This window comes from Natator depressus, chromosome 4 (genome assembly GCF_965152275.1).
Source record: "Natator depressus isolate rNatDep1 chromosome 4, rNatDep2.hap1, whole genome shotgun sequence".
Taxonomy (NCBI): Eukaryota; Metazoa; Chordata; order Testudines; family Cheloniidae; genus Natator; species Natator depressus.
Genome location: NC_134237.1, coordinates 140,197,869 through 140,217,627, shown reverse-complemented (window position 1 = coordinate 140,217,627; position 19,759 = coordinate 140,197,869). Strand labels below are relative to the sequence as shown.

General features: G+C 53.5%; 1 protein-coding gene across 1 annotated transcript; it reads right to left on the bottom strand.

The window, feature by feature from the left end:
• Nucleotides 1–304: 304 nt before the first annotated feature.
• LOC141986927 (uncharacterized) lies at nucleotides 305–6,046 on the bottom strand. Its single transcript, XM_074951993.1, has 4 exons — nucleotides 6,001–6,046; nucleotides 3,236–3,393; nucleotides 2,790–2,956; nucleotides 305–2,017 (listed from the first exon to the last, which is right to left on the bottom strand). The coding sequence occupies exons 2-4, from the start codon at nucleotides 3,384–3,386 to the stop codon at nucleotides 692–694; spliced, it is 1,644 nt and encodes a 547-aa protein (XP_074808094.1). The 5' UTR covers nucleotides 3,387–3,393; nucleotides 6,001–6,046; the 3' UTR covers nucleotides 305–691.
• Nucleotides 6,047–19,759: the final 13,713 nt, after the last annotated feature.

Sequence of the window (19,759 nt, the reverse complement as noted above, 5' to 3'; positions counted from 1 at the left end):
AGCCATGGCAGGCAGGGAGCCTGCCTTAGCCGCACTGTGTCGCTGACCAGTCTTTGAACGGCCCAGTCAGTGGTGCTGACCGGAGTTGCCAGGGTCCCTTTCAGTCGAAAACCGGACACCTGGCAACCCTATTGCAAGGGCCCACTGCCTCCGTGCTGCCGAGTGCCAGCTCCTCCCCCACCCATCCTGCTGCCTGTGGCAGCCCCGCCCGTTATCTGGGGCACAGTTCAGAAATAACCTGGGCAGGGCAGGGCCCTGTCTACACTACCCTTGCTCCAGTGGGGGCTCTGCTTGGAGGAGCCTCTACAGTGCAGCTGCTGATGTGGGGAGGGCCAAGTCATTCAGCAACCTCCTCAGAGACCACGCCTGTGACCGGCAGCATACAGGGCAGGCCTGGCATTGGGCCCAGCTAGGCCCTTCACTCGCCTTCTCCCCCATGCCCCCCACAAAGGGGCCCTCGCTGCCCTGGCTGAGCCAAGGGACCTCCCTGTTCAAGGCTGTGCAGATGAACGCGCAGTCCCGGGGAGGGTGACAGAAGCTCGCTTGCAGGTGCTTTTCCCCCCGTGTTCACTCTGCTTTATTAAATACAGCTCTCTGGCGCCTGCGTGAGGTGTGGGCTCCTTCCCGCGGCACGGGGCCTCCCCTCCCGGCGTCAAGGCAGAGGGCAGCGTGGCAGGCGAGGCAGGACACCTCACTGCCAAGCAATGTCCAGCTCCAGCCTCTCCTTCCTGACGGTGTGGAGCAGCTGGTCGTAGTCCCGGCGGTGGATGGCTGGGCAGCCGGCCAGGTTCAGGGAGCTGAGCCCATTGTCCAGGGCCAGCAGGCAGTGCAGGGTGGGGCTGGACACCTGGCTCTCGGCCAGCGACAGCTCTCGCAGATTGCGGAGGGCAGCGCCGGGGGCTGCCAGCACCTTCTGGAAGACGCCATCCAGGGAGAAAGGGATGCTGAGCAGGGCCACGGTCTCCAGGCTGGGGGAGCGGCTGAGTAGGGAGGCCAGGCTCGACCGCAGGACAGTGGCATGCTGGGAAGGGAGAGGCCCACATGAGCCGGCCAGGCCCAAGCTGAAGTGCCGGAGCTTGGGGAAGGGGTGGTGGAGCAGGTCCAGCTCCCAGTCCTGCAGCTCCGCGGCAGGCTCCCCGTTGGGCACAGCGTCGGCCGGCCGCACGGGCCCCGCGGGCGCGCTCAGGTGGCTGCTGAAGGCGGCGAGGTTGGGGCAGCAGTTCAGCAGGGCGCAGAAGGAAAACTCGTCACCGTAGAAGAAGCCATGGAGGGAGAGGGACTGCAGCTGGGCTCCCAGGCCCTGAGCCACGGGAAGCATCTCTGCCAGCCCCCGTTCCTGGTGCCCCGTGCAGTGCACGGCAAGCTGGGTGAGGCGGCTCCAGGCCAGGCTGTCCCAGCTGGCGCCAGGGCTGTCGCTGAGAGACACGGTCGCCTCCGCCATCTCTGGGCACACGGAGCAGAACGTGGCGAGGAAAGGCTCCTCCACCTCTTCCACCCGCCTGAGCGGCAGCGTGAGCCATGAGTCGCCCCCGGCTGCCTGGGCACCCTGCCTGCGCTGGGCCAGCTCCTCCAGCGAGGGGAATCCCGGCAAGCCCTGCGTGCCACCGAACTGCTGAGTGTGAATGAGACACAGGGCCTCCCTGAGGTGGCTGGTGGCCAGGAACTCCAGGCTGGGCAGAGCCAGCAGCACAAAGGCCAGGGATGTGACCAAGTCCTGGCTGTGGGCCTTGGGCTCTATCCCCTGGGCCAGCAGCACCCGCAGTGCGGGGCAGCACAGGGCGCTCTCGGTCTGATCGTAGGCCAGGTGCAGCAGGGAGTCCGGCGTCACCTTCTGGCAATGCGAGACGTCCAGCTCCCGCAGGCGCCGGCAGCAGGAGCCCACGGCTGCCAGCACCTGCGTGTTGGCCTGCGTCTCCGCCAGGCCCAGCTTGGTCAGACGCGGCAGGCCTTCCAGCAGGTCCACCAGCGCGGCTGTCGGGACCCGGCTGCAGCCGTTGAGGTCCAGGGAGGACAAGTTCTGCAACAGGAACCAGGGAGATAGACCAGGCGCTTCCCTCGGGGGGGAGGTTAATGGCTGGGGGGCGGACAACGGGCTCGTCCATTAGCTGCAGGACACAGGCAGGGGTTGGAGGAGCTTCTCCCCTCCCGCCCAGCTGCCCCAGGCAGGGCCCCACTCTTGCGGTGGAGAGGAGACCTGTCCAGTCCTGGCTTCTCACCTGACCCTGGGGAGGGGCAGCAGGCCAGTGCTGTGCAGGAGCCAGGCAGACACTCCCCGGCATCCCTCTGCGCCCCTGTCTATTTACACTGGGAGCCCATCTGCCCACCACACCCACTCCCCATGCTGCTAGGTGAACCGCTGGGTTTGGGGTACGGGCTCAGGGCTGGGACAGAGGGTTGGGGTGCGGGGGGGTGGGGATGAGGGGTTTGGGGTGCAAGCTTCCCCAGGGCTGCGGTGGGGAGAGATGACTCCCCCCAGACCCCTGTTGCTGCAGCAGCTTGGGGAGAGGTGCCTCTCCTTGCTGCGGAGCCGCGCAACTTAGGGGGAACTTAGCTCCCAGACGGTATCTCCCTCTCCCCCGCTCTCACCAGCAGACATCATTCCGCTCCCACAGCCAGGGGCAGACCCCAGGAGTCCTGAATCCCAGTCCTCAGCTCTGACCACTGCACCCCACCTCTTCCTAGAGCCGGGGAGAGAACCCAGGAGTTCATCCGCTCAGACCCCTTCCCTCCTCGTTTCCTGGTCCGGAGGTGGCTCTGGTGTCCCAGAAGGCAGCTGGGGCTCCGCTTACCTTGCACCGCACTGTGACCAGCTGGGTGATGGCGTTGCTGACCAGGCCCGGGCAGGAGCGCAGGCTCAGCGCCGTCAGGTGGGGCACGAGCAGCAGATGGAGCGCGGCCCGCGTCAGGCGCCGACTCTCACCCAGTAACTGGAGCAGGTCCTGGACTAAGCAGCCGGCTGTGTGGGAGACAGCGTGGTAATCGGCCGCCCTGAGCACGGGGCTGTGCTGGCAGAGGGGCTGCCCATGGCGGGCAGGGGGCAGGAGGGCGTCTGCGTTGTGAAACGGCAAGGCCAGGAAGTCAGCGCTGCAGCGTGTTTCCTCCCGGCTGTGCCCATGTGGTCCCCTGCCCTCCCGGGTGCTAGTCAGAGCCACGCTGCGAGGCCCCGCGGGACAGGGCCAGGAGATGCTCTGGGATGGGAGGGTGGCAGGGGCAGAAGGACAGGCCTGCCTCTCACCCAGCTCGTTGAAGGGCCCCATGACGTAGCGGAACTGGAACTCGTCGAGGTAGTTCTCGCTGTAATCCTTCACCCACACGCCCTGCATGTGCCTGGCCACGTTGCCAAGGCACAAGCTGCTCAGTGGCGCTACGGCTTTCTTCCTGGGCATCTGGTTGCTGGGGGGAAGCAGAGGAGGGGTTCAGAGGGGAGAAGCCCACAACCCCAGCTCTGCCTGCCCTTTCTGCACCTGCCAGCCAAGGAGCTCAAAGCACTGGCCCACAGAGACTGAAGCCACACAGGGAGGGTCAGGGACTGATGGGGAAAGGGACTCATGCAGCAACTCAGCGGCAGGGTCAGAAATAGAACCCAGGAGTCCTGGTCCCCAGTCCCTGTGCCTCAGCCACATGACTATCCTGCCTCCTCTCAGGGAGGTCTCCGGGTTCAAGTCCACCAGGGCATGCCAGGGAGGCAGCCTGCACAGCCCAGGGGCATGGCGCAGAGCCCTCTGCAGCAAGCCCTGTGGGGCAGCCCACTGCCTGGCACTAACTGGGTCAAGAGGGAGCTGGACCAGTCTGCTGGGAGGTTCCACTTCTGCCCTGGACTAGCCCCAGGGCGCTCTTCCTGCATGTCTTCCATGCCTCTCTCCCTCACACTGCCCTGGTTTCTTTCTTGCCCTGCACCAGGTGCTCTCCCTTCTCCTCTAGATTTTCTTTCTCTTCTCCCTCAAATCTCTCTGCTGCCCCCTCATTCCTACATTGCCAGCCATCTCGCCCATGCCCCTGCCACTCTGGGCAGATTATTCCCTGGCTGTCTGCTAGCAGGGTTCTTGGGTCTGCTTCGGAAGCCACTGGGACTGATCTGGGTCCCACTGCGATTGCCAGGAGATGGTGGGCTTAAGCCTGCCCAAAGCTAAAGGCCTGCCCTTCGATCAAGGGCAGGGGCAGGCAGTGGACCCAGGCCACAAGTAAATACTGGGGACAACTAATGAAAAAACTGGAATGGGCATGAGGGTCAAAGGTTAAAAATCAGGGAGTCAGAGGGGGTCAGCCAGCAGAGAGCCCCTGCCAGCACCCGCTGCTCCTCAAAGGTGTCGGTGGACGCTGCCCAGAGAACCTCTGCTTAGTGGCGTGACTGTGCAGAGCAGAAACAGGCCCTACAGTCACCTCCAGCTTTATCTTCCTGGGATGGTGGATGGCCATCCTGGCCAGCGCCAGGCGGAGGAGGTCCCACAACTTTGTGGGGCCATGGATAGGAAGGGAGAGGGGGTGAATTAGGAGGGGCGGGAGAAGTGGGGCCAGAATCTCAGGAAGAGGTTGGGAAGGAGCTGGAAGAGGGGCTGCAACCTGGTGCACCCCTCCACGGACACACGCCAGGGTCTCCCTCTAGCTGCACAAGGAACAGAGGTCAGGGGAGTGAGGAGTGGTGCCAGGTACGTGACCATGCTCAGAGCTCCACGGAGGAGCTGCCAGCTGATCTCCCCGGGCAGACTGTGGAACTAGAATAGCTCAGACTGGCCCACTGGCCCTTCCTTGCCCTCCTCAGCTGGCAGCAGGTTGGGGTGGGACACAAGGGCACGGAAGGTTTCAGAGGAGCAGCCGTGTTAGTCTGTATTCGCAAAAAGAAAAGGAGGACTTGTTGCACCTTAGAGACTGTGCTCAAATAAATTGGTTAGTCTCCAAGGGCAAGGAAGTGGCTGGTCTGAGGCAGAGTGTGTAGGGATGTTTCCTGGTTGCGGCTCAGAGATGGACTGGTTGGCTGTCATTTGGGGGTGTGCTGGGGCGGCTTGCAGGATGGGGCCTGGCCTGACTAGAAGGCCAGGGGAGGGGGGCGGGCAGGGAGCACCCTCCTGCAGGACCTGCTCAAGAAAAGCGAGAGAAGCAGGAGGCAAGGCTGCCCGCTCCTCCTGGAGCACAGCACAGCAGGGTGGGCAGCCCCATCTACCGGCCAAGCGCCCGAGGGTCCAGCCAGTCCCTCGGAGCCAGGAGGCCTGACCCCTGACAGAGACAGGAAACTGGACTGGAAGGAAACCCCTGGGCTGATGTGCTATCCCAGTGCTTGTGTTCCACCCCCTGCACCTCCGGCTCTAGCAGCAGGCTTGGTCTCTCTGGCATGCATGCACCTCCCCCCCGAGGCCCCCCAAGCTCTGCCATAGGTGCTGGATCTAGGGGGGCTCCTGCTGCACCCCCTGGCTGGAAGCGGTTTCCATCACATGCAGGGTTTACAGCTGGGTCCAGTGGCTCTCAGCCTCCCCGCTGTACACATTGTTGCAGCCCCCTGTGCCCAGCCTTTGATTCTCTCGCTGTTTGCAGGGTGGTTGGAGCTTGTCTCTTTCACCACCGGAAGCTGGTCCCATACAAGGTATGATCGCACCCGCCATGGTCTTCAGGGGCCGTTTCCCTGTCCATTCCCTGCACACTGGATTTCGCACATGGTGGGGACAGAGGCCTCCAGGGAGAGTGAGAGGTTTGGCTGAATCCCCGCTGGAGGTCTGGAAACTGCCCCTGGGTTTTATTCCTGCGAGGGGGGTCTCACCTTTAATTTGCCATTACTCCATTTTAACAATCCCATCTACATCCCCCCCTCCCGCAGCTTCCTCCCGGTTCTGACCCACCCTTGTCCAGCCCTTCTCGGTTCCCACCGTCCCACCTCAGCTTACGAAAGAGCGACAGACGGAGGCTGCCAGAGACAGGATCCCAGGGACCGCAGCACAGGGCAGGGAGGAACCTGGGCTGGATCCCTTCCCCCCAGAAAGACACCACAATTTCAAAGTGACAGCCCCTTACCAGCAGCAACGCCACCCTACCTGAGCCCTCGCCAACAGCTGGGCTCCCGCCTGCTTCCTGTCCTGGTGGCCTGGCTGGCCCCACCTACCCGAGGGAGGGGAGAGAAAGTTTCCTCGCCTGGCCTCCAGCGGGTTAAAGAGGCACAGACAGCATCCGATGAAGTGAGCTGTAGCTCACGAAAGCTTATGCTCTAATAAATTGGTTAGTCTCTAAGGTGCCACAAGTCCTCCTGTTCTTTTTGCGGATACAGACTAACACGGCTGCTCCTCTGGAACCTGTCAGGCAGCATGTTGAAGCCGAGCAGGCCCAGGGTATCAGAGGGACAAGGTGCGGGAGGGAATGGCTGTTATCGGACCAACTTCTGCTGGGGAGAGAGACGAGCTTTGGAGCCTCACGAGCTCTTCTTCAGGTCTGGGAAACGTACTGCGAGTGTCCCAGCTACATACCAGACCCGACAGATAGTGCAGCATAGGGAGTTAGCCCACGTTCAAAGGGACCATTCAAGGCGATGCCCCTGTAGCTAGAGGACAAAACGGAGGGCTAGTGGGTTACACGCTGCAGTAATTTAAGACCATGATTTTGAGTGTCTGGCTACGTTAGGAATGTACGTGTCCAGGCTGCTCTTCCGAGAGGGGCAGGTTCCTTTGAGGATGAGGCCTGACAGGTCAGATAAGGAGCGATTGCTTTGTGAAAAGTGTTTGCTTGACACTAAAAATCGGCTGGAAAGCATAGGAGCAGGAACTAGGGGGGTGTCTGCGTGGAGGGGGGCGGCAGCACCCTGGCTGGAAGCGGTTTCCATCACATGCAGGGTTTACAGTTGGGTTCATGGTTCTCCACCCCCCTCCCCCCCCCGTACACAGTGTCCCCGCGTCCAGGCTGGAAAGCAAACGAAAGCTGCGCATAACCCTGGAAGACAGGAGGCAGAAATTGCATTGGGATGGGCAGCAACCTGCCAACAGACTGGGGGCACCCAGACACTTGGTGCTGCAACCCCCCCTACACCTGCCCCCGGTGCCAGCCCCCCCTACACCTGCCCCCGGTGCCAGCCCCCCCCACAACCCCCCCTACACCTGCCCCCGGTGCCAGCCCCCCCCACAACCCCCCCTACACCTGCCCCCGGTGCCAGCCCCCCCCACAACCCCCCCTACACCTGCCCCCTGGTGCCAGCCCCCCCCACAACACCCGCTACACCTGCCCCCCGGTGCCAGCCCCCCCCGCAACCCCCCCCACACCTGCCCCCCGGTGCCAGCCCCCCCGCACCGAGTCCCGAACGATCAGCCCCTCCCCTCAAGCTAGTGCACCCGCCGGTCCCTCCCTCCCTCTCGCGCGCCTGCCCTTATGCCCCCGCCCCTCCTTGCTCTAGGCTCCGCCCCCTATGTCCCCTTCCCCTTGCCGTAGAGTGATCTCACGCCCCGCGTCTTCCTGGCCTCAGCGTCCTACTGCGCCTGCGAGACCCTTTCTGCAGGACCCCTGTGGGCTGCCCGTGGCGATGCCTGACCGGAAAGTTCCGCACTGAGGAGCCCGGCGAGTGTGGGTGCGTCAGGCGGCGCGATCGCCACCCGCGGGCGGGGGTGGGCTGGGCAGGGCGCGCGGAGCCGGGGGCCGGAGCCGAGGGTGAGCAGCCCAGGGGCGGCCGGGCAGCAGGTACCGACCCCCCCCCCCGCGGCACCGGACAGGGCCCCCGCTGCGCGGGGCTCCCCTGCCTGTGGGGCCGGGGCGATGGGGGGGCTCCCATCTGTGAGGGGCAGCCCCCCCGGGGAATGGGGGTGGGGTGGCCCCGGGGGGGGTGGGGCCAGTGTGGGTATGTGGGGGGGCTCCCCGTCTGTGAGGGTTGGCGCTGGGGTGGGGCAGCCCCCCCCCGGGGAATGGGGGTGGGGTGGCCCCTGGGGGGGTGGGGCCAGTGTGGGTATGTGGGGGGGGGCTCCCATCTGCGAGGGTTGGCGCTGGGGTGGGGCAGCCCCCCCCCCCGGGGAATGGGGGAGGGGTGGCCCCTGGGGGGGTGGGGCCAGTGTGGGTATGTGGGGGGGGGCTCCCATCTGCGAGGGTTGGCGTTGGGGTGGGGCAGCCCCCCCCCGGGGAATGGGGGTGGGGTGGCCCCTGGGGGGGTGGGGCCAGTGTGGGTATGTGGGGGGGCTCCCCGTCTGTGAGGGTTGGTGCTGGGGTGGGGCAGCCCCCCCGGGGAATGGGGGTGGGGTGGCCCCTGGGGGGTGGGGCCAGTGTGGGTATGTGGGGGGGGGCTCCCATCTGCGAGGGTTGGCGCTGGGGTGGGGCAGCCCCCCCCCGGGGAATGGGGGTGGGGTGGCCCCTGGGGGGGTGGGGCCAGTGGGGGTATGTGGGGGGGCTCCCCGTCTGTGAGGGTTGGCGCTGGGGTGGGGCAGCCCCCCCCCCGGGGAATGGGGGTGGGGTGGCCCCTGGGGGGTGGGGCCAGTGTGGGTATGTGTGGGGGCTCCCATCTGCGAGGGTTGGCGCTGGGGTGGGGCACCCCCCCTGGAAATGGGGGTGGCCCCGGGGGGGGGGCCAGTGTGGGTATGTGGGGGGGCTCCCCGTCTGTGAGGGTTGGCGTTGGGGTGGGGCAGCCTCGTTCCCCTGCCCCGGGTTGGTGCCAGGGCGGGGCACTGCAGAAGTTTCTCTTGGCAGCCGGTTTCCTGTTGGCTGCTGATGTGGCCCTTGCAGACAGGACCTGACCTTTTGTTTGGAGGTTTAGTGTTAATATCACGGTAGTGCCTGGTTGGGCTCTGGCCCTGCCGGCCTGGGAGCTGCACAAACACAGGGAGGAGGTGGGTTCCTGTCCCTGCCCCAAAATGCTCCCGCTCTAAGGATTTGTTTTATGTAATGTAAAGAAGTCAAATGCCAAGGAAATGAGCGACACTTAGCATTGCTCAGGTATCCAGCTCACCCTGGCATTTCTGCGGGAAGGGAGCACCGTAACCCAGCAGCCGTTCTCTTTGCCTCTCTGTGGGGGTGAAGCCTAATCCAGCTCTCTCAAAATCAACAAGACTGTGTGGCCATAATATACTTCAAGAAAAGAAAAGGAGTACTTGTGGCACCTTAGAGACTAACCAATTTATTTGAGCATGAGCTTTCGTGAGCTACAGCTCACTTCATCGGATGCATCCGATGAAGTGAGCTGTAGCTCACGAAAGCTCATGCTCAAATAAATTGGTTAGTCTCTAAGGTGCCACAAGTACTCCTTTTCTTTTTGCGAATACAGACTAACACGGCTGTTACTCTGAAACCTTTCAAGAAAAGAGTGAGGCTGAATCGCTCAGTGCTTTGGCAGCTGTTCTCATTCTTAATCAGTTCTTGTATGGTGGGACAGCAGCACAGAAACCAGGAATTTTGCTAATGTTTTACTGTAAATTTAAAAAAAAAAATCCCCTTTCTTTAGTAGGGTTGTACTTAGTCTCTAGATAGTGTTCATTGGAGTGCTGTGTAAACATTAATAGAGCCTTGCATTTCCCCTATGAGGTAGGTAGGTGGCAGAATTCCCATTTTATAGACAGGAAACCTCAGGCACAAAGAAGTGAAATAATTTCCCCATAGTGAGTTACTGGCATAGTTGGAATTAGAACTCTAGAGTTTCTGGCTCCTAGTTCTCATCTGAGACCACAAACACTGTGTGGTTAGAAACAGTTCTGCTTAATTTAATCTTTATATTCCCCGTTGATAATGTTGCTAGGGATATCATCATGAAAACAGGTTCTTTGTTTGTTAATTCATTTGCTTTCTGCCCCACCTGGAGACCCAAACATTAGTGGTATTATTTATTAATTTGTAAAGCTCTTTCCACTTGTATCAGTGCTGTCCAGACAGCACTTTGATACAATTCACACACGTACAGCAGTGGCACTGTTAGAGGGATGTGGAAAGGTGTCATAGTTTAGGAAGAGAAGTGCTAGTACAAATGTCAATGAATGAACTATTTACACAATCTGTTACTGTGGAAATAATTGTTACCAAGCAGGTGACCTATTTGTGGAACAAAGATTCTGTTTTTATGTAGCTGTTCCCATCAGCAAACTTAAAAACAAATGAGAGCATATCCAGAAAGGCCAAATACCCCCCAAAAGAAAAGGAGTACTAGTGGCACCTTAGAGACTAACCAATTTATTTGAGCATGAGCTCAATAAAGAGAATGCATCCGATGAAGTGAGCTATAGCTGACGGAAGCTCATGCTCAAATAAATTGGTTAGTCTCTAAGATGCCACTAGTACTCCTTTTCTTTTTGCGAATACAGACTAACACGGCTGCTACTCCAAAATACCCCCAGAGACTCTTACAGAGCAGGATTGTTCTTAAACATAATGACAGCTGCATAGAACTTTTTAAAAAACGCAAGTTTTTTCAGTTTAAGTCAGATGCTGCCTGTTCCTACAATTTTTTAAAATTTCAGTGTAATTCACCTTTTTCCGTGGTGGGATGCTTGCAACCTTCAACCCATCTCAGGCATGGAAGCAGGTTTTGTTTTGCTGACTGTAGTTACATATTCTTTCAGCATCTTGCATTTGATGATCAAGAACTCTGCAGAGTGTAATAAAATCACAAAAAAGCAAAATCATTATGGATTGCCCCCATAAACCCAAATCTGACTTCTACTAAAAGTATCTCACTTCATTTCACATTTATAACTCTTATAACATCTTCAGAATGCTTTAAAGAACAAACAGATTAAAGTTTAAAATGCCTCTGTGAAACATGAATAAAACACTTTTCCGACCCAGGTGTTGATTTAGAAAGTTTTGTGTTTTAGTGGTTTTGGGGTACTCTGTTATGGTTACAACGTTCTAAAACTACAGATTTGCCTGCCTCCTGGTTTGAAACTTTTCTATGGGACAAAACACAAGATAATCCAAAACACAAATCCTTGGCCCCACATCTTTGCTAGCATAAGTTAACGTTTATGTGTAGTCTAGACTTCCATCTGAAAGCACATTCATAAGGAGGGAAAGCTTTAAAAGTATGCTTTTTTTATGGGGTAAGCCTTCCTGGGGGCATATGTTGCGGGGGCAGAAGTTGAGGTGCTGATCATTTGCTGCAGGGAAAATGTGAAATTTTGAGGGCAGTAGCAAATCTGAGCCCTGGATAATGTCCCATCCGTACAAGTGGATATGTGCTTGATGAGGCACAAATGCAAATCCCTGCTTTCTGATTGGCTACTGGTGTATAGTCCTTGAGAAAGACTTCTACAGTTATGGGTCAGTAACTGGACAGCAGCTTACTCCTCTGATTGGCTGAGAATTCTGCCAGTCAGATGTCCCCTAAGGCACAGGTTGAAGCTCTAGTTAGCCAATGGCATTGATTCCTCAACCCTGTGCATTTTTCTAAATAGATCTGCTCTGTGCCAGACACTACTGTTCCTTGGGCACAAGAACAAAATACACCATAACGCACAGTCAACCCGTGGAACCTGTTGCCAGGGGATGTTGTGAAGGTCAAAACTATAATGGGGTTCAGAAGAGAATTAGATAAGTTCATGGAGGATAGGTCCATCAATAGCTGTTAGCTAATGTGTTCAGGGATTCAACCCTGTGCTCTGAGTGTCCCTAGGCTCAGATTGCCAGAAGTTGGGAGTGGATGACTGGGGATGGATCACTCAATAATTGCCCTGTTCTGTTCATTCCCTCTGAAGTCCCTGGCACTGGCCATTGTCGGAAGACAGGATACTGGGCTAGATGGACCATTGGTCTGACGCAGTGTGGCCGTTCTTATGTTCTTAAGTAGGTGTCTGAAAGCTGGGTCTTTGATTAGCTCTGTAATTTAGTGTTAGTGTTGACATTTGGGCATTGGGTAAATACAGCAGTGCTTGTTGAGACACTGATATTCATTGTTACTGTCCAGTGTGTTTACTTCTGTGCTCAATGTAAGCTGTCATCTTGAAAAGACTTGATAAACGTGAACCTCCACATGAGGTATTTGAGTAGAAGCTGGTATTTTGTAACTCCTTTCACACATAACAAGGTAGATGTTGCTGGTGCAGTCACACTGTGAGCAGCTTTTCTGCGCTTAGTGGTACCTCACCCCAGTACTGAGCATGAGAATGTCCCCTTACCCTCTAGCTTCCACATGAACGGACACTGGCAATGAGGAGAGGGGACCCTGGTGTAATGCTGGTCTGAAGGATGACACCTCTTCACAGTGCAGTAGCTGGGGATGGCCCCTTGCTCTGGTGACATTGCTGGATGTTTGCCCAGGGCCTAGTGGCATCTCTGTCAGAGATGAGGGATGGAGGCAGTAAGACAGCAGGCCGTCTGTGCTACTAACTCAGTAGCAGTGAAATGCGTGGAAGGGAAGGAATGTTTCTTCCCTCCCGCCCACCCCTGTCCTCCAACAGAGAGAGAGAGCGTCCTTCCATGAGAGTCACAAACAAGCAGCCCTGAAGAGTGAGACTTGTTAAATGCACTGGTTCTTCAGCAGGAACTTGGAGTGGTATAAACTACCAGGATCTGCTTGCGGGAGGCTGATAGTGGCAGGCTCTCTTCTTTCCTGTGTGTCTGTGCAGTGCCCGTCACAATGGGGCCCTGACTCTGACTGGGCCTTTGAGGTGCTACCACAGATATGACATAACACGAAGAGGGAAGGAGCCTCTGACTTCTACCAAGTCTGTGGTGGCCTGCTTTCTCTCCTCCACCCTCTAGACCTTTCTTGTTTGCGCTCTTCCTTAATAGAGCTTGCTTCCATGGATTCCTTCCCTCAAAGCACACAGCTGAGAGGCCTGACTGCCTCCTACGCCCTTCTTACTTCCTACCTCTCTGAGATACCTATGCACACCCTCTTCACCCTCCTGCACTTCTCTTGAGAGAGTCAGCCTCTGTAACCAATTCTTCCCAAAGACCTTTAATGGATGAGTTGGAGAGCAGAGAGCTCCCCTCAGCTTGCTTCATTGTCAGATGGATTGTTTTATCGCGGCAAAAAACCGACCCTAATTTCTGAATTGAAAACTCTGCCTGATGGTGCTTGTGTCTTGACATCAAAAGAGAAATGACTAATAGTCCCCAGTTAACTTGCATACTGCAGTCGTGTTGCTTAAATGCCTTTACAGACCTTAAGTCTCATGATTACAAATTAAATCTTTCCTCCAGATGGCTCTGATGGCAAGAAACAATTTCAATGGGACTCACTCCAGACTGAATCAGGCCATTTCATAATTACAGTAAGCCACAAAAGGATGTGTCGGCCTAGATGGTGCCCCTGATTGAATGGCTGCATTCTAGAACACTGCGCCGACTCCAAAGAGAAACTCTCCGTAGAGTGCTCTTTTTTTTCTCTTTTGTGAGCCGAAATTCACTACTACTTCCAGTTCATTCAGGTGCCACACAGTAGATTCACTGAGCATGTTTGGTGGAGTCCTGTAACATCACATCATTTATTATGTAGGTGGGAGGGACAGTCTCAAACTAGGACATGGGCAATCTGGATTCCGTTTGGCTCTGCCAAAAGCTTACCAGGTGACCTCGGGCAAGTCATTTGTCACTCTCTGTACCTCAATTCCCCCGACTTCAGATAGGGTCAAGAATATTGACGCACTTCACACATGTTTGGGGAAGATTCATTGCTAAATGAAATGCAAAGCACTTTAAGATCCTCTGCTGGAAAGGTCGAGCAGCGCCAAGTATAACTGGTTATTAGGAGGGAGGTCTCTGGAACTGTTGGTTTGGACCTCCATTTGTGAGATGTCTGATGCAGCATAAAGACCCAAATCCCCATTGGGACCTTTGGGCCCTGAATTACAGGGGTTTCTGCATTTACCCTCCGAGGGCTTGGGAGTTCTGAATTAAACCCATTTTAAAGAATAATATATGACAAAATGAGTCAGAATAGAAATAATGTAGAAAATACATGAGGATTATGATATACTCAGATATAAAATTAACCTTTAGCCACATCTCCCCTTCAGAATCCTGATGAATGTTCTTCTCCATCTGTCTGTCTGGGTTGTTAAATGATTTGCATGTATGTGTTAACGCTACAGTGTGGGTGATTTCTTCTAGAGTTATATTGCTTCTCTTCCTAGGTACCTTTATAAATGAGCCTTAATTTCAGTTTTTCAGTATTCTGAATATAAAGAATAATGTTGCATGTCAGAAAACCAGCAATGCACTGAATGAGATGAGTTGAATTAAAAATGTGTATTAATCATTCAGAGAGCAGAGGAAAATGACAGGAGTGCGGCTAATAGGTAAAAAGCAATTATGTTTTGTCAGCAGTATCGTTTAAATCCAAATAAGGAAGGAACAATGAAAACATTTGTTTTGGTTGCTTTAAATCTTTGAGTTATAAGAGCAGAGTAGGCATATTTTAAAAAGGGCTTTCCCTTGATACAGTTAGAAACAATGAAGGTTAAAGGATATGTACAGTGTATAGATGGTTAAAGGCCAGAGTTATTGATGACTATGGAAAGGTATTCAGCTGTGAAATAATGGGTGAGCTGTTTTGATGGAGATGATCTTGAGCTGAAATTGACTAACCTCCTCCTGTTACCAGACAGATGTAGCTTGGATGCAGCATCCTGTGTTCCTCAGTGTGTTGCTATGGTTACCTTTTCAATGAGGTGCTTCTGATATATTGATTGTAATCTTGATCGCTTCAGTTTTAGCTAAACAGAAAAACTTTGAATGGGTGGCATAAGGAATATAAAACAAAAATAACAACCTCATTGTCCTTCAGTGCTTGCAGACTGGCTTTGTTGCAACTGCTGCTCCGGCTATTGCTGAAGTTGTGAAATGGTGCAGTTTTTCAGAGCGCAGACTCGCAGCACTCACCATCTGCAGGGTCCTAGTGCCAAGTGGATCAATTCTCACAGTAAAGATGGAAACTCAGTCTTGTTTTGCGAATCGCTTTTCACACCAACGTCTCGCTGCAAGACTCCAAGCCGCTGAAAGGTCAGCAAGAGGTTTGATAAGTGCTGAAGCTATTTCAAGGGACCCCAATAGCATGTTAAGTGTAACATAGCCAGACAGAATTTTGCTGTTTGTTAATAAATTATGTTGACGCTTGTGGAGTTTCTTAAACTTTTTGCTCAGTTTAGTTGATCAAATTATCAGGTTGTTCTTATAAAGTGCTAGCTGCTCTCTCCAGTGGACTTCCCATGTCCTGTGACATTTTAAGGTTGGTTTTTAGTTAAAAAGCTTTGGCTTTGTTGTTGATATTTAGGGTAATATCTATGGCACTCTTCACTAGCATATGGGCACCTCCACTAGATTGTTACTGTAGTTGCTACGGGGATGTTCTATGACTGCAAATGTGGGGAAGTGCCTGAGAGGCGCTCGCTCGCCATTTAAAGTGTAGTCTGTGTTACGAAAAAAATCAGAACCTCTGCGTTGCTGAGTTTATCCTGGCAGTTCCCTTGTGAGCTGGGGTGCATAACATCCCCACTCTGCACCAGGGGAACAATGGACTGAATGAGTCTGTGGCCGAGCTAGGAACAGATCCCATGTGTCCACTGCCTTACTTACAAGACCAGCCGTCCTCTCACATGAGCTAGTTAGTGATGGTCCAGTAATGACAACTCGCAGCTATAGCACTGGTGGAAAAACCCCATTGGACATGGTTCTAGCCTGGTGACCTCACTCCCCAGGAAGGCAGGGCTGGTGAGGTACGGTAGCCTGCTCCTCATCTAAGGGGAGGATTCTGCCGCTGCTTGCCAATGAACTGAGGAGCACTCATGTCTATTCCCTTGTCAGTGCAGAATGATTCCCTACAATATGTTTCTCTTATCAGCTTTTTCTCAGGTGCTTGTTGCTGTGATAGTCGACTGTTCTATTTAGTACTCCATTAAAAGACACCTGGCTAGATCCTGCTTCAGAAGTTAACTTCTTGACTCAAGGGAAACCTTGAATGCAGAGTGAAAATTCAAGACTCGTATCAAGACCATTGGACTTCAGTGTGCATAGCAAGTCTGGCCAAAAACAATCTCCCTAGCTGGTAGAACTATGGCTTTTGCCATCTACTCCTTTGTTAGAAAGGTGCAGAAGCTGTCAGTCATGTAGCAGGCTCCTGTTTGAACAGATTAAAGCAAGTCATGGTAGAAAACTCATCCAAAGTCAAACACAGATGACCTCATTACTTGTGTTCTGCCTTGAGTTTATCTAATTCAGTCATGAATGCTAATGTAAACCTATGTAGTAAATACATATTTTGACTTGGCTTTTAAGGATCATGGAAAAATATACCATAAAATACAAAATATTTGTATATTTCATACTTCGTGCCAAGCTCCCCATAAATATCTGCAAAGCAACTATGCTAGCCTCCAAATCTCGCCTTAAAACTCACCTCTGCCACGATGCCTGCAAAACGCAAGACAGTGAGTGTGCTGCTGACTGCTGCTTATTACACTTACCGTCTCACCGTTACCTTGTGGCCCCCCCAGTCTGTATCCACCTGCTGTCTCTGATTTTATACTTGGATTGCAGGATTTTTGGTGCAGGGACAGCCTTTGTTTGTGTGAGGCATGGCTGGGGTCTCTAATTGTATTACAAATAGTAAATATCACAATGCTTACAGCAGGGCTCTCCAAAGTTTTCATAGTGTAGCCCACATCTTAATATAGAAACGATCTGATGGACACTTCCTCTCCCAAAACTGAAGCTGGTGCAATATACAGTAGCCTGCTCATTAAACAGTGCACTTTGCTGGAGCACGTGATGTCAGCACTCTTGTGATCTGCATTGGCTGATGAGGGGGTTCCTGGGAATTTTGTTGATTGTGACCTATAGGCTATAGAGCCCCAAAAGGTTTTGGAGACCTACCTGACAAAAGGCTCACTCCCTGAGCAGCACTCGGGGGAGCAAGTTCTCGAGTCTCATGGAATGCACCCTGCACGCACTCTTCTCCTTTGAAACCAGGGCTGGCTAGCTCAAGCACCTACACTGGTCATGGAACAAGGCGGACTCTTTGGTGGCTGTGATCCAGCCATTTAGGATTCCATAGGTCAAAACAAACCTCTTTGGGAATGTCTATACGGTGGTCACTGGGTGGGATTGCAGCATGTGTAGACATGCTTGAGCTAGCATTAATCTAGTCAGCTTAGGTATTGGAGTAGTGAAACCATGGCAGCTTGAGATTCAGCATGGGCTGTACGAGCCCGGATGGACCCTGGGTAATTGGGCAGCTAGCCTGCACTGGCGTGCATGGTGCTGTGGCTTTGCTGCTCTGGTTCCTGCATTAGCTCAGCTTTCTCTACATGAACTGCGGTCACGCCCTGTTATTGCCGTATAGACCTATCCAGGGACTCCATCCTAAAGCTAATTGGGAGTCGGTGCAAACTACAGAGCAGCACCCATGCAATGGGCACTCTCTGTGAAGCACTGCTTAAATGTGTAGCATTGTTCGGCAATAATTTTGGTTTCCAGCTGGTCCCTGTGCGAAGCACACTACAGCATTAATGTCTTGGAGTGACACAGGCAGAGAGAGCTGTGGCAGTGTCAGCATCGGAAAGAAAAGGCCGTACATGTCTGAGGTTCAAAAGGCGGGAGGAGTGCACCAAATCCCTGTAGACACCCCTCCTTCAAAGGGCTGGGGAAAGTAGAACAGGGACTCCTAGTGTTGTAGCCAGCCCTTGGGAGCAGCAAGGACTCTTAATACCGTTGTATGCCTTGGGCAGGCCACTGATATCAGCAGACTGCTGTTTACAGTCTGAGTCTGGATGTTATTGTCTGACTTCCCCCCCACTCTCTCCATCTCAATACCTCCTCTACCAGCTTTGCTCTCCCTGCTCCTTTCTCCCTTTCCCCCTCAGTTCCCCTCCTTTCCCCTTCCTTCCTTTTTTCCCACTGCTTCCTTGTTCCTACATACTCCTGCTAATGCCCCATACCTGGCTCCATAATAAAATTTAAAAAAAGTAAGTTAATAAATGTTTTAAAATGCTGGAGCTAACATACCATGTGCCAAAGATCACCCACATCAGCCCCACCATCAGGGGCTCGTTCACCTGCACATCTACCAATGTGATATATACTATCATGTGCCAGCAATGCCCCTCTGCCATGTACATTGGCCAAACCGGACAGTCTCTACGCAAAAGAATAAATGGACACATCTGACATCAGGAATCAGAACATTCAAAAACCAGTAGGAGAACACGTCAATCTCTCTGATCACTCAATAACAGACCTAAAAGTGGCAATTCTTCAACAAAAAAACTTCAAAACCAGACTCCAACGTGAAGCTGCAGAACTGGAATTAATTTGCAAACTGGACGCCATCAGATTAGGCCTGAATAAAGACTGGGGAGTGGTTGGGTCATTACAAAACCTAAACCTAATTTTCCCCAATACTGATTTCCCCCTATTGTTACTCACACCTTCTTGTCAACTGTCTGAAATGGGCCACTCTCATTACCACTTCAGAAGTTATTTTTCCTCCCTTGGTATCCTGCTCTCAATTGAATTGTCTCGTTAGACTGACCTCCTGCTTGGTAAGGCAACTCACATCTTTTCATGTATTTATACCAGCTCCTGTATTTCCCACTTCATGCATCTGATGAAGTGGGTTCTAGCCCATGAAAGCTTATGCCGAAATAAATGTTAGTCTCTAAGGTGCCACAAGGACTCCTTATTATTATTCCTGCTCACTTTGTGTGTATGCTAGTCTCCCTTTTCCTTCCATTTGTCTCCATTGTGTCTAGTTAGGTTATAAGTTTTTTGGAGCAGGGACTGTGTCTTTCTAAGTGTTTGTCGGCTGCCTAGCAAACCCTGATTGGGGCTGTTGTGCAGGACAGCTATATAAACAAGTTTTGTGGCCACCACAGCTACAGTTATGAACTATAGGTTTGACTCTGACACTTTCCTTAGTGATCCGAGCCAAGTTGTTCCAGATCCTTTGAAGACTGCTCAGTAGCAGTGGACTGTCTCAATCATCTGTGGGAGGGCTCAGGTGTCTTAGGTAAGGAGATTGTTCATCTCAGCTAGTGGTGGTCTCTGTTTGCCTATTGCAGGGGTAGTATACTTGCAGTGACCAGCCTGAGTTGAAGGGAGTGAGGGTCCCTTATGTATGTGTTACAAGCATTTCCCGGTAGCCTTCCCCCTGCCAGAGTATTTCACTTCAGGAGGGATAGGTGCCAGCAGCGGACACTACACTGCTAAAAATAGGAGTGTAGATGTGGGAGGCGCTGCTTGGGCATGTAGAGAACTGTGTAGGTATATTTCACAGGGTTCAGGCACGTAGAGGATGTGTGCCGCGCTAGTCGAGTCTGCGCGCCTACACCATGTCTCCCTGTCTACCCAGCTGTTTATACCTGTGCTAGCTAGGTGTGCAGTGTCTGTACTCTGCGTCCCACCAAAAGGGGAGATGCACCTACAGGTAGGGTACTTCCGCAATGGAGTGGCCTCTGGCAGTTGTTTTGCCAAAGCCACCAGTCGAACGTTTTGTTGCGTCTGTGGACAGTGTAACTGGTTAACATTTACTTATGGCTGTCTTTCTGCCTCCCTGGGAAACCTCTGTTCCCGGCAGCTGCTTTTCTCTCTTTCTCAAGGTGCTCAGTGGGGCAAGACAGGACAGTGTTGCTTATTAGCCAGCAGGCCCAACCAGGTGCTATGATTCCTGAATTTTCTGTGTTTTCAGACACCTCTATTCATGTTGCTTTTCTGCTTGTATTTCCCTCTTTCCTACAAGGAACAGAATCCTCTCCATGCTGATCCAGTTTTTCCTCCATGTAGCACCTGGGCTGTTGGGCTGGTTGTGTGTGTGTGTGTGAGAGAGAGAGATAGAGATTGGGAAGTATTAAAGTTTGGACTCTCTCAAGCCTCAGCTCTTGAGACA